At 40.2% G+C, this 13,946-nt stretch overlaps 1 protein-coding gene across 6 annotated transcripts in view; it reads left to right on the forward strand.

Annotated features, from left to right (window-relative positions):
* Nucleotides 1-3,579: 3,579 nt before the first annotated feature.
* The window catches only part of LOC106582941 (calcium-dependent secretion activator 1), a 184,478-nt gene continuing 174,111 nt past the window's right edge, over nucleotides 3,580-13,946 (forward strand). For 3 of the 6 annotated variants that reach the window (XM_045705179.2, XM_082967425.1, XM_045705182.2), the window contains exon 1: nucleotides 3,582-4,654. In XM_045705179.2, the coding sequence (XP_045561135.2) occupies nucleotides 4,316-4,654 (339 nt within the window). In that variant the 5' untranslated portion in view covers nucleotides 3,582-4,315. Of the gene's footprint in view, nucleotides 4,655-13,946 lie in introns of all 6 variants that reach the window. The other 3 variants (XM_045705168.2, XM_082967426.1, XM_082967427.1) reach the window with 2 other exon arrangements.

The following is a 13,946-nucleotide window of genomic DNA, read 5'->3' on the forward strand; positions in this document are numbered from 1 at the left end:
CATTGCTACAGTACTGTTTTTAATTGGTTAATGTTGCATAAGCTTACGTTTTATAAGTCATGTTAAAAATAAATCTGAGCGGTAGATCTCGGCTTGCATAGACTTTACATAGACCGGTGTGGCATAAACAATCAGAGTTGCAGTAGGCCTATATGCAAATAGACCATTGCCATATATGAATCTGTGCCATTTACTCCGAACCGGACTGTGTTTACAGCATGAGAGGTTGTGAGTAGATGCGCTTGTTTGAGATCAAAACGAAAGCTGCACGTAGCCACTTGTAGGAAGCAGTGATTGCTTCCTACAAGAGCACAAAACATATACATTTCTAGACATCTTTGAAAACCCAGTCAGGTAAAGAGCTTTTTTTGTCTTAAAGGGGCAGTGTTGTATTTCGAGACAGGCTTGAATAAGCTAAGTAGCCAATAGGCAGAGGGTAGCATAAGTTGTCTGATTCTCTGTAATAATGTTATGGGCATAATAAATCATTTTATTTTGTAAAATGGTTTCTTGCATCAAACAACACAACAACATTTTCAGTCACCTCCTTGTCTGAAGAACAAGTGGATAAACAGGTTGATATCAAGCCCTGCATGTTTTTTCCCCCTAAAGTCTCATGGAGTGTTGGCCTACATTGAACACCACACACTGGCTGCTACTGTAGGCTGAATGATAGAACAGCTATTTCCATGTTACAATGTTATGGGATGCATTTTCTCCATTGCTTTTGATGGTAGGCCACTCTGGTAGGGCTACATTATGATCAATTAGCCACAGTAGCCTACATGGCCACTGTTAAAACTGTAACTTAAAGTGTTTACAGCCTCAGTGTTCACAGTAAACGCACGCTGGAAGTTGAACAGAATTTTCAGAACGTTCAAGTTTGCACTAGACATGTCAGTGCCACAAAATTAGAGCCAACATTGGTCACAGGAGTCTTCTTCAAGTGTTATTGAGGGGCGAGGAGGACTCAGCCCAAAATATCAAATCAAATCAAATGTATTTATAAAGCCCTTCTTACATCAGCTGATATCTCAAAGTGCTGTACAGAAACCCAGCCTAAAACCCCAAACAGCAAGCAATGCAGGTGGTTTACAACCAAATACAAATAATAGTAATTAAAATAATGAAAATAATAGTGGATTACAACCAAATACAGTCATTGATTACAGCAATATATAAACCACGTTTTATAAATACAATATGATTCTATAACCTTTATGGGCAGCCAGAACTATAGTGTACGAAAATAAACCTTCATACTTGGATACATTTCTGTGCGTTTTCAAAACTTGTACATCACAAATTATAAACCTACAATGGTCTATGCCATCTCAATCTAATCTCAAAATGAGATGGCAACATCTACAGTAGATACAAAGATATGACAAAGTAGTCATAAGGTTGCCTAACACTAAATGCAATTAGAAATTAATTCATCCCTACATGTGAGATTTATGTATTGTTTTTATATACAGTACCAGTAATAAGTTAAGGTTTTTCTTATATTTTTACTATTTTCTACATTGTAGAATAATAGTGAAGACATCGAAACTATGAAATAACACATGGAATCATGTAGTAACCAAAAAATTGCAGAATAATGTAAAATATTATATCTTTGAGATTCTTCAAAGTAGCCACCATTTGCCTTGAATACAGCTTTGCACAATCTTGGCATTCTCTTAACCAGCTTCATGGGGTAGACACCTAGAATACATTTAAATTAACAGGTGAACCTTGTTAAAAGATAATTTGTGGAATTTATTTCCATCTTCATGCATTTGAGCCAATCAGTTGTGTTGTGACAAGGTAAGGGTGGTATACAGAAGATAGCCCTATTTGGTAAAAGACCAAGTCCATATTATGGCAAGAACAGCTCAAATAAGCAAAGGGAAACGACAGTCCATCATTACTTTTAGACATGAAGGTCAGTCAAAACCGGAACATTTCAAGAACGTTGAAAGTTTCTTCAAGTGCAGTCACGAAAACCATCAAGCGCTATGATGAAACTTGCTCTCATGAGGACCACCACAGAGGATACGTTCATAACATGCTGACCAGAACGGACACGTCGCGTGCGCAAGTATTGCAAAATAAATGTAGAAATCCATGTTATTCAATTATTGCACCCACACTGCTCACGAGCGCCAACGAGCGTCTGCGTTGCCAAGGGCTAAAATAGAAGTCATTCCTATTTCTGACGCAGATCACGCTGCAAGTCCTGCCTCTCCCATCTCCTCATTGGTTTATAGAAGCAGGCACCCACGTGCCATCTCCTCATTGGTTATACCCATGTGGGTGATTGAAAGACGAACTGTTTTGCCGGTCGTCGTGGTAATACTATGAAAGTTTAGATGCCAATCACCATATAAGTTCAAAGATGTAAAAACCTGGAAGGAGGAGAGATGACTAGAAACGATTCGGTTGACCGTTTTATGTGTGGATTAATTGTTGGAGTAGAGGACCTTAACAACTCAATGTTTATATCCCAGGAAAAATTAGCTAGCATGTGCAAGCTAGCTAAATAGGACAAATTAGCTAGCATGTGCAAGCAAGCTAGCTAAATTGCCATACATGTTTAATGCTTTTCGACCTGTCCCCAAATTAATGTAATTGGTTCAGAGTTTGTTTTGATATTTTAACCTGCGTGTCGTGATCGCGTTTGTTGTGGGGGGACAAAATAAATGTATGCACGATGCCGCACGCTCGCAGCCGGTTTGGGTTCCGTGTTAGAGTTACCAGCCTCAGAAATTGCAGCCCAAATAAATGCTTCACAGAGTTCAAGTAACAGACACATCTCAACATCAACTTTTCAGAGGAGACTATGTGAATCAGGCCTTCATGGTCGAATTGCTGCAAAGAAACCACTACTAAAGGACACAAATGAGAAGAAGAGACTTTCTTGGGCCAAGAAACACAAGCAATGGACATTAGACCTGTGGAAATCTGTCCTTAGGTCTGATGAGTCCAAATTTGAGATTTTTGGTTCCAAACACCATGTCTTTGATGAGACGCCTAGTAGGTGAACAGATGATCTCCGCATGTGTGGTTCCCACCGTGAAGCATAGAGGAGGAGGTGTGATGGTGTGGGGGTGCTTTGCTGGTGACACTGTCTGTGATTTACAGTAAAAAGCCACAGAAGCCTTGGCCATAAGGGTAAATTGTTGGCACTGTCTTTGGAAGGATGGGACGTGGCCATAAGGCTACACTTTATTGTTTTTTTTATTAAGTAGGCTATATAGGCCCACACCCTCTCTAAACAGAAATTATAGCTATCCTGTGTTGGATTGGAATTATCCCAGGACCAGTCATGGAAAGAGGCTCCAGGACTGATATTATGCTGTCAGTATTGATGAATTATACATTAATTCTGATGCATAAAAAAAACATTAATAATAATAATTCTGATGCATAACCTATTACCTAGGCTACATAATTAATTATTAATAAGAAGGGACAAGTCAAGGCTATATAAGGCCTAGGCTACCATACAACATTGGCACCATCATAAACAAAAACATTTAATTAATAGTCAATGAAATCATGCACTTCTAGCCTGACTATTGCACGTGTTAGGGATAAATGGATACCGTGGATCAATGATATTGTCGGATTTAAATCGGAATAGGATGAATAAAGAAATAATGATGTTGAAATAGGGTTATTTGGTGAAATCTCCGTTGGAGATGCACATCCGAGTCTCAGATCATCAGGTGGATGGAGTGAATCGGTTGTCGCAGCAACAGCGTCAACTGCACCTCCACCCCCCGCTATAATTTGCTTTCTGATTCAGAACGACGGTCAATTCCCGGTATCTTCCAGTGGCATCTCCCCAATCTGCGCGTTGCTTAGCAGGAAGCGGCCATCGATAGTTTTCTATTGACAAATCGCATCAGGAAAATAAGTGAAAGTCGATGGTTGTTCGTTCTTTCTATCTTTCATCCGACTCCTTCCCGTTCTCATAGATAGCATCCTGGCAAATCCCCGACGGCGACTGGAGAGTTAAAACGCTGAAAACGGGTAACCTAAGCAACTACAATTTTTCAATAGCTTTTTGTGCGAACAGTTTGACTAGCTACTCTCGTTCAACATCAACGCGCTTTCGTAATTCCTCTCCTCAACTGAAATTTCCTGTTTTAAATATAGTTTATCTGGATTTTTTCTACTTTTTACCCCACTGGCGTTGCCAACGCAACACAGATAGCCTGTCTCTGAACGCAGTCGTTCTTCGATAAAAACCTCCCGTGGCACTGAGACACATCGGTCTACGCTTCCTCCCCTGTCTAGATAGTCTCCACCCAAGACCAACAACATGTTGGACCCATCTTCCAGTGAGGAGGAAGCGGATGAGATAGTGGAAGAAGAAGGCAAAGAGGTGATGGCACCAAAGACCGGGGGAGCACGGGTGTCACCCAGCCGGACCACCGAGAGTTCTGGTGGGCTCCAGCCCTCGAGCCGGGGAAGCAGCACTTGTCCGTCCAGCCCCAGCCCCTCGGCGGCAAGCGAGAAGGAAAAAGATGATCTGGAAAAGATGCAGAGGGAGGAGGAAGAGCGAAAGAAGAGGCTCCAGCTCTATGTCTTTGTGATGCGCTGCATTGCCTACCCTTTTAATGCCAAGCAACCCACTGACATGGCCAGACGACAACAGAAGGTAAGACCACTGTAAATAATACACTCACAACAGTGACAAATTAATTTGAATTACTTTTTAAAAAGCTTCCTATATATATATATATATATATATATATATATAGTATCTCGTGAAACTAGTTGTCTGCCCTCTGGGTTTGGAATGGTACATAAGTCATTATTAGAACAGAGCCAACCACACATGCACAATTCAAACACTCATCTGGGGTTGGAAAGACAGTAGATCCAGGAAAGGCATATTTCAATTACAACAAAACTAGTCAGTGACCAGTTGCACTGTCACATAGGTTCCTCAAAGGGAAAATCTGTGATTGCTCCATCCTTTTAAATTAATGATATATAGGCATACCCATTGATTCTTGAAGAATATCACTTATACATTTCTTTAGCTGTCTAACCCCATCAGAATCCAAAATATAAGCTTGTTTTACTCCTATCTTTGTAAACACTGTAAATGTAAACAAACACTGTATATCCTCAAAACATGGTTAAAACTATACATTTGATCTAATGGTTGGTCAGTCCTTTCATCCATAGTTGTGTTTTTGAATTTGAGAGTGGTTACATTTTTCCAGCCCCATCCCTTAGCTGTTTACGAAATGAGAGGCGGGGTGCCTGCTTTGTTGTTGTTTCTGTGCCCAGCTCCAAGAGACATTACAGTCACACCATTAACAAGACTCATTTACATACACTGTAAAGCGGTTATCGTGACTTTGACAGTAGCTTACAGGCAGCTCGGTGGCAAGTAAGATTCTGTATTTCATATTACAGCACACCAACTTCAATATCATTTTTTAACTTTTATTTAACTAGGCAAGTCAGTTAAGAACACATTTTTATTTACAATGACAGCCTACCCCAGCCAAACCCAGACGACGCTGGGCCAATTGTGCACCGCCCTATGGGACTCCCAATCACGGCCAGATGTGATATCGCCTGGATTCGAACCAGGCACTGTAGTGATACCTCTTACACTGAGATGCAGTGCCTTAGACTGCTGCACCACTCGGGAGCCCACTCAGGAGCCTAATATAAATACCGTATTAAAGTAAGTACTGTGTAATGACACAGTACAAAGCCATAAAACGTACTGTATTATACTGTAAAAAAAGTAAATGCCACCATAATCGGAATGAATTAATTATTGAATGAATGAATGGATGAATTAATTAATTAAAATCGTTGAGGGGAGGGGTTTGTATTTCACAGTATTTTACTGTAACTACAAGGGATTGGTGCAAGCAGGTTGGCTGGTAAGTAAAGTGTTTAGAAACATTAGAGCATATTAATGAATATTTTGTGTTTTATATCACTTGCACTGCTAAAGGCCTTAAAGGCTTCCAAACTGGCAGCGACTACACAGCAAAACAGACCAAAAGGATATAGAAAAATGCTCAACCATTTAAGGGTCAGGACTTGCTGCTACTCCAATCTTTCCCCTAAACATGTTTAATTGGTGGGGCATTATAACCACATAGTAGTTAAATTGGTACAGCATTCTCACTCACGGGTGCAACAAATATAGCTTCTTACAAGGCACTCCTATGTTAATATGTATGTTAATGAGACAGAAACAACAATACCATGCCCTCACTAGTAGTCAAAATATTTTTTTTGCTCCAAAAATACAGTACAGTACTGTATTCTGGGCCTGCAGGTAGCCTAATGGTTAGAGAATTGGACTAGTAACTGAAAGGGTTGCAAGATCAAATCCCTGAGCTGACAAGGTAAAAATCAGTCATTCTGCCCCTGAACAAGGCAGTTAACCCGCTGTCATTGAAAATAAGAATTTGTTCTTAACTGACTTGCCTGGTAAAATAAAAATATTCTGTGGGATGGAATTACAGTATCATTCAAAATACAACAATTATTTCCCCGCCTACAACCTTTTCTCACAATGCCCCATCCTTTACAGTATGCTGCAGTAAAAAGTTTTGTACTGATTATAATACAAAAAAAAAAAACATATAAAAAACCATATAATTTACAGTTTTCCGTTAACAGTGTACTGGACAGGTTTGTGACAATGCCAGTCTCGGAATATTGTGATACTCGAATTTCCATGGCAAAAATGAAAACACAAAGCAGACCAAACTCTTTGGTCCTTTAAAAACCTGCTGTATGTAAAATATTGTGTGCTATAGACTGGTTAGCTGACAACATCACGAAAACGATGCGCGCGATTCAATGGGGCATCAGTCCGTGTGTTGTGATTCTGGATGGCCAGATAGCAATCAACAATGACAAGAAGCTGCCATGTGGGGAATGGTAGGTGACTCGTTTCAGCTAGTTTTATCTTGTTCTTGATACCATGTCTTGTTTTGACTGATGTCACGTCTATGGCTCAAATCTGCTAGCGAGCTAACCAACAACTGTAACGATGTCTATAGCTTGGAAAATAAATAAATGTGACTCTGGACAGCAACATAATGATGTTTATTTCCAACATTGTTTTCCTTAATTAAAGGCCCAGTGCAGTCAAAAACGAGATTTACGTGAAAAAAATCGCCTGGAATTTTAGTCTGTTTGGGTGGGATGGAGTTTTTGGCCGCTGCATGTCACACGGCGATCTGATTTTAATGGACAAATGATCATTAATGTTGTATTTGAATATTCATATTGTATTTGCATACGTACCCTCCTACGCTAGAACGAGAGAGTGGCTTCTTCTGTAAAAAAAAACATGTCCTGCCCTAGGCTAATAGCTAGCTAGCTACACGTTATAGTGTGGGTATTTGAATAATGACAGATCTTTGGATTACTCATATTTTCATCATGGACAACATGCAAAATGAAACAACGTATTTCAATAATGTGTTGCCCTGAATTCACCTGGTCCATCGACGACACAGTGCTCAATCACGAAAGTCTGAAAAAAGTTAATGCTGAGTGAGAATGTTTCACTTTCAGACTTCTGCCATGAATCATTCATCCATACACAGGTAAGAGACTAACGTTATGGTACAGTGGCTAGCTACATGTGCATACATTTTATGTTCACCTGTATGAAGTCATTTGCTTTGCTAGCTATATTGTTAGCTAGATAGTCAGCAGCATATTGGTTAGCTAGCTAGCTAGCTGACCGGCAGCTGTAGGTTAACGTTGATTGCACATGCGTTATATAAGCTTAGATAATCATTGTTACGTTCCCCAGTTTCTGTGTTGTGGTTTTGTTATGTGTGTGTTTCAGGATGGATTCCTGAAATTCCCCCAAGCAGCTGATTGGTCGGCCCCATTGCTAATTGGAGCTGACCCCGCCCTCTCGTCAAAGGATACAGCTGTCTGTAATTACAGACTCCTTCAGAAGCTAGAAAAGCCAGTGTTCCTTTGTTAGGAGAGAGCTGAGGGTGATAGCCTATGTTGGTTGTTTCTTAGAAAGAGCTGAGGATGATTAGTGTGTCCTGTGTTGGTTGTTGCTGAGCGAGAGATGATGGCTATGTTCTGTAGTTGTTGCTGAGAGAGCTGATTGGTATGATCCTATGTGGGTTGTTGCTGAGAGAGAGCTTATTAGTATGTCCTGTGTTTGTCAATAGGACACAGTTTTTTTGGATTATTGACATTGTTTGTATTATTCATTTGTTCCCAGGGGGAAGCACCTAGGGAGTGCTTAGGCAAGAGGCCCGTGGGCATACATAACCGTAGTATTCACTGTCTATGCACACTAGGTAAGACCTGGGCGGACCACCCCCTGTATTTTGGTTAGCGCACCAGGTGGTGCTAAGTTAGGTAAGTAGTGGGTAGGCAGGTAAGTTAGGAGAGGGAGCTTTGACATTTACTTTCTTCTCTAGAGGTGTACGTAACACTCATCATGGTCATTATTGTACCTTTTTTATGTTCCCTGCCAAAAATATTCACTGTGGTTCTAATGCTAATCAAATCACATGAGTCAGTGGTACAAACTGGATTTTATTAGCTAAATTGGCTAGCTAGCTAGTTTTGATTAACGTTACACAATTAGTTAAGGACGTTGTTTGCATATTCAACTAGGTGGCTAGCTAGATGAATACCATTCACATCCAGCTAGCTGGTTATTATGGCGTTAAATGTTTGTCAAATCTAGCTAGTTACAGTGCCTTGCAAAAGTATTCATCCCCCTTGGCGTTTTTCCTATTTTGTTGCATTACAACCTGTAATTTAAATTGATTTTTATTTGGATTTCATGTAATGGACGTACACAAAATAGTCCAAATTGGTGAAGTGAAATGAAAAAAATAACTTGTTTCAAAAAAGAAAAAGAAATAAAAAACTGAAAAGTGGTGTGCGCATATGTATTCACCCCCTTTGCTATGAAGCCACTAAATAAGATCTGGTGCAACCAATTACCTTCAGAAGTCACATAATTAGATTGCACACAGGTGGACTTTATTTAACTAAGTGTCACATGATCTGTCACATGATCTCATTATATATACACCTGTTCTGAAAGGCCCCAGAGTCTGCAACACCACTAAGCAAGGGGCACCACCAAGCAAGCGGCACCATGAAGACCAAGGAGCTTTCCAAACAGGTCAGGGACAAAGTTGTGGAGAAGTACAGATCAGGGTTGGATTCTAAAAAAATATCAGAAACTTTGAACATCCCACAGAGCACCATTAAATCCATGATTAAAACATTGAAAGAATATGGCACCACAACAAACCTGCCAAGAGAGGGCCGCCCACCAAAACTCACGGACCAGGCAATGAGGGCATTAATCAGAGAGGCAACGAAGAGACCAAAGATAGCCCTGAAGGAACTGCAAAGTTCCACAGCGGAGATTGGAGTATCTGTCCATAGGACCACTTTAAGCTGTACACTCCACAGAGCTGGACTTTATGGAAGAGTGGCCAGATTAAAGGCATTGCTTAAAGAAAAAAATTTGCAAACACGTTTGGTATTCGCCAAAAGGCATGTGGGAGACTCCCCAAACATATGGAAGAAGGTACTCTGGTCAGATGAGACTACAATTGAGCTTTTTGGCCATCAAGGAAAGTGCTATGTCTGGCGCAAACCCAACACCTCTCATCACCCTGAGAAAAGCATCCCCACAATGAAGCATGGTGGTGGCAGCGTCATGCTGTGGGGATGTCTTTCATCTGCAGAGACTGGGAAACTGGTCAGAATTGAAGGAATGTTGGATGCCGCTTTCTTGAGGGAAACCTGTTTCAGTCTTCCAGAGATTTGAGGATTTGTCCACCTTCAAGCAGCACAATGGCCCTAAGCATACTGCTAAAGCTACACTCGAGTGGTTTAAGGGGAATCATTGAAATGTCTTGGAATGGCCTAGTCAAAGCCCAGACCTCAATACAATTGAGAATCTGTGGTATGACTTAAAGATTGCTGTACACCAGCGGAACCCATCCAACTTGAAGGAGCTGGAGCAGTTTTGCCTTGAAGAATGGACAAAAATCCCAGTGGCTAGATGTGCCAAGCTTATAGAGACATACCCCAAGACTTGCAGCTGTAATTGCTGCAAAAGGTGGCTCTACTGACTTTGGGTGGGTGAATAGTTATGCACGATCAAGTTTTCTGTTTTTTTTTGGTCTTATTTCTTATTTGTTTCACAATAAAAAATATTTTGCATCCTCAAAGTGGTAGGCATGTTGTGTAAATCAAATGATACACCCCCCCCCCCCCAAAAAAAAAAAAAAAAATACATTTTAATTCCAGGTTGTAAGGCAACAAAATAGGAAAAATGCCAAGGGGTGTAATACTTTCGTAAGCCACTGTATCTTGTGTCTGCATTGCCCGTGCTTGGTTTGGCTGGAAGCAGGTTGAGTACAGGGCAGGCAACCTTTGTGACAGTTTTTTAGCTGGTGAATTTTAGTACAGTTGTAGCAATCAACAGGCAATTTTTCTAGAATTTGTTGCTCAGCATAAAAAAAGTGTACTTTGTAAAAAGTAACTTTGTCACCTTGGAAACAGGTTGATACTGTAACTTGTAGATACAATTCCCTTCCATTAACTCCTTTCTTAAAAGGTAGTCGCTGTAGTCTCGTAAATCCGACACTTTGCAAAATCAGTGACTAGGGTGTGGTTTCAATGATGGACTCTTTTGGCATAGAGGAACTACGTCACTGCCTACGTTACTACTTTAACCGCTTGAATAAAATACAAAATAGTAGCTAGCAAGATGGAGATCACAGAGTTTATCTTTTCGCAAGTGCTTGTTTGCATCACCTAGCTTAACTAAAACCACTGCAAAGGTTTTGCCTGCAAACTGTGGTTTTGAATCGCAACGTTCTGGCATGTCTGCATCGTGATTTATTGGGAGTCCCCAGATGTATTGAAAAATATATATATATTTTTTTATGTAGGCAGTGAACAGTGGCGGTTGGTGACGTTTTAGATGAGCATGGCCTTATTTCTATTGCAGCATAATGGATGACTGTCATTCATATTCCATTCACCCAGCTCAATGTAACATTGATAGGTTTAGTTTACTACATGATACAATTTCTTTTTCTTATACCCACCATGAGGTTGCTACAACCTAGCCTATAAATCAAAGTTCACAACATAGGCGCACAGGTCGAGAGAAATTTGAGTAATCAAGATGACAGACATTGACAAATGTAATACTACCTTGTACACTCTTGCCTGCATCTAGCTGATCTCGGGTGTAATCATTAGTTCAACAGTTGCAAACGAGAGTTTCTATTGGACAAATTCAGGTACTGTATGTTTTTCTCCGTTTCGTTCCGTTTGCAAAATGTTTCTCAACAGAATCGGCGGAATGAATACACCTCTGATCAAACGCAAACACAGTTCACTTTCATAGCAGCCACATACAAACAGCATGATCCCTTTGATCAATGTAATTACTTTTCGCATCTACGCACTCTCCTTCTCTCACTTTTTCCCTTTGCTTGTGGACTTCTGTCTGACTTCAGCTGTCTGTGACCAGACAAAAAAAACTTTCCAACCCAAACCTTCATATCATAACCGCTAACCACTACACACAGCCTACATCGTTGTCAGCATATTAACGTCATAGCTACTAGAACTAATGTGTTAGTAAAGCTGCTACAATCATGCAGTACAGTGTACAGCAGGCAGAAAGCAGTTTAGCACCTACACCAATGGGCCCCAGTAGAAATACATTAATAAAACCAAAAGCTTACCTTGACTCGGAAAAGTTCCAGTGTTGGATAGTCATAGGCAGCTAGCTAACATAGCATCCCTCTCTGTTTGAGCCGGGTGTTTGATTAGGCTAAACTAGCTAGCTGCATTTTCTAGCTAAGTGAAAGTGAAAAAATACAACTAAATATAGCTCTCTCTCTCACTTGCTTCTCCTTCATTTTTAAATAAATACATTTGTTCAAAACTGTTCAACTATTGTCTTTCTCTCTCTTTGAGTCAACTACGCATCACATTTTGTGCACTACAGTGCTAGCTAGCTGTAGCTTATGCTTTCAGTACTAAATTGATTCTCTGATCCTTTGATTGTCTGAACAACATGTCAGTTCATGCTGGTAGAGCTCTGATAGGTTGGAGGACGTCCTCCAGAAGTTGTCATAATTACTGTGTAAGTCTATGGAGGGGGTGAGAACCATAAGCCTCTTAGGTTTTGTATTGAAGTCAATCTACCCAATGAAGGATGGAAACTAGCTGTCCTCTGGCTACACCATGGTGCTACTCTACAGAATGCTGTTGAGGCTATTGTAGACCTTTATTGCAATATAGTGTGTTTTAATCAATTATTTGGTGACGTGAATATATTTACAATAGTTTTAGCTAAAAAGGATAACTTTTTTCATGTTTTTGTATTTTTATGAAATTCACTGAGGAAGATGGTCTTACCCTGCCTCCTCCGAGGAGCCTCCACTGGCAGTGATGTAGTTTATCTATGCCGAAATAGTCCATTATTGAAACTAGACCCTAGTCACTGCTTTTGCCTAAGGTTGGGTTTACAAGACTATCATCGCTGAGGAAGGCCTGCAACATGATGAGGAGGACCATAAGGTCATGGACTTCTTGGAGGAAGATGCTTTTGATGAGGAGCTACTTGAATTTGAGGATGAAGAGTATGAGACACACACACACACACACACACACACACACACACACACACACACACACACACACACACACACACACACACACACACACACGGACAGGCAGGTGAATATCAACTGGCAGAGAAGCAGCTGAACTGGTTCTTCCCTAATACTCCTAGGTTGATGCTGGTGGAGGTAGCAGGTGCAGGTTGTAGAAATGCTCTAGCCTGGTCCTAGATTTGTTTAAGCTGTCTTGCTAACTCCTAATGTATGATAGTTGTCATGCCATGTTACCATAGGTTTTGGATATACATTGCCTTGAAAAAGTATTCTGACCCCTTGGATTTCTTCACATTTTATTGGGTTAAAAAGTGGGATTAATAAATGTAATGGCAAAATGTAGATTTCTGCTTAAATAGACATTACCAAAAGTAACTGCTATTCATGTGTAATTACATGATTCTGTCATGCAAATGCTTGGTATATTTGGAAAGAAGACACCTGGAAGATTATGAGGAAATGATCAGAAGTTCAGAGTTACATAGTTCAGAATACACAAGATCAAGCACACACAAAATAACAGTTTTTTTTGTTATTTTTTATTTTGAAAGTCATCTTTCATTGACAAGCAATAAGTGAATTATTGATGACTAGAGCTGGAAACACATCAGATGGATTCCACAACATGTGAACAATATCAGAGAAAAATGGGCCTGATAGACCTAACAACTGGAAATGGGCAGATGTTTTAGTAAGTGGTGTCAGGTGTGGTCACGGGACGTTTCCAAGTGTCCCTATACCTCTCCAAAGTTACATATGTCTGTAAATTAGATCATTCCAGTGCTATTACATATTTGCAATTCCTAAATGCTATTTGTTCAGTATAAAAACAACATTTCTACCATATCAACCTCACTCAAACATTGTGGTGGTGTTATGGGGTATCCAGAGTACATTCAAGTGTACTTTCAACCTCTCCAAAGTTTCCAAATGTGGTAATTGCATTGTTTTTGCACACTGGATGTGCCTAAAAGTAGTTATTGTTCACTATAAAAACAACATTTCTACATCACCAACTTCTCTCAAACATTGTGGTGGTGTCGGGTGACATACAGGGGATATGGATGCCTACAGCGCGTAAGCAGGCAACATATTTTAGTCACTCGGTGGACATTCGATGTTACCATTAAGTCATACATCATCAGATAACATTGGCAATAGGCTAGATTTGTTCCTAACAACCTAAGGATTCATTTGATACCTATAGCTCAAACACAGACCAAATCGAAGCTTACCTTGTAAGATGTTTGCTGT

Source organism: Salmo salar, chromosome 22, assembly GCF_965601325.2.
Source record: "Salmo salar chromosome 22, fSalSal1, whole genome shotgun sequence".
In the NCBI taxonomy this organism is placed as follows: domain Eukaryota; kingdom Metazoa; phylum Chordata; class Actinopteri; order Salmoniformes; family Salmonidae; genus Salmo; species Salmo salar.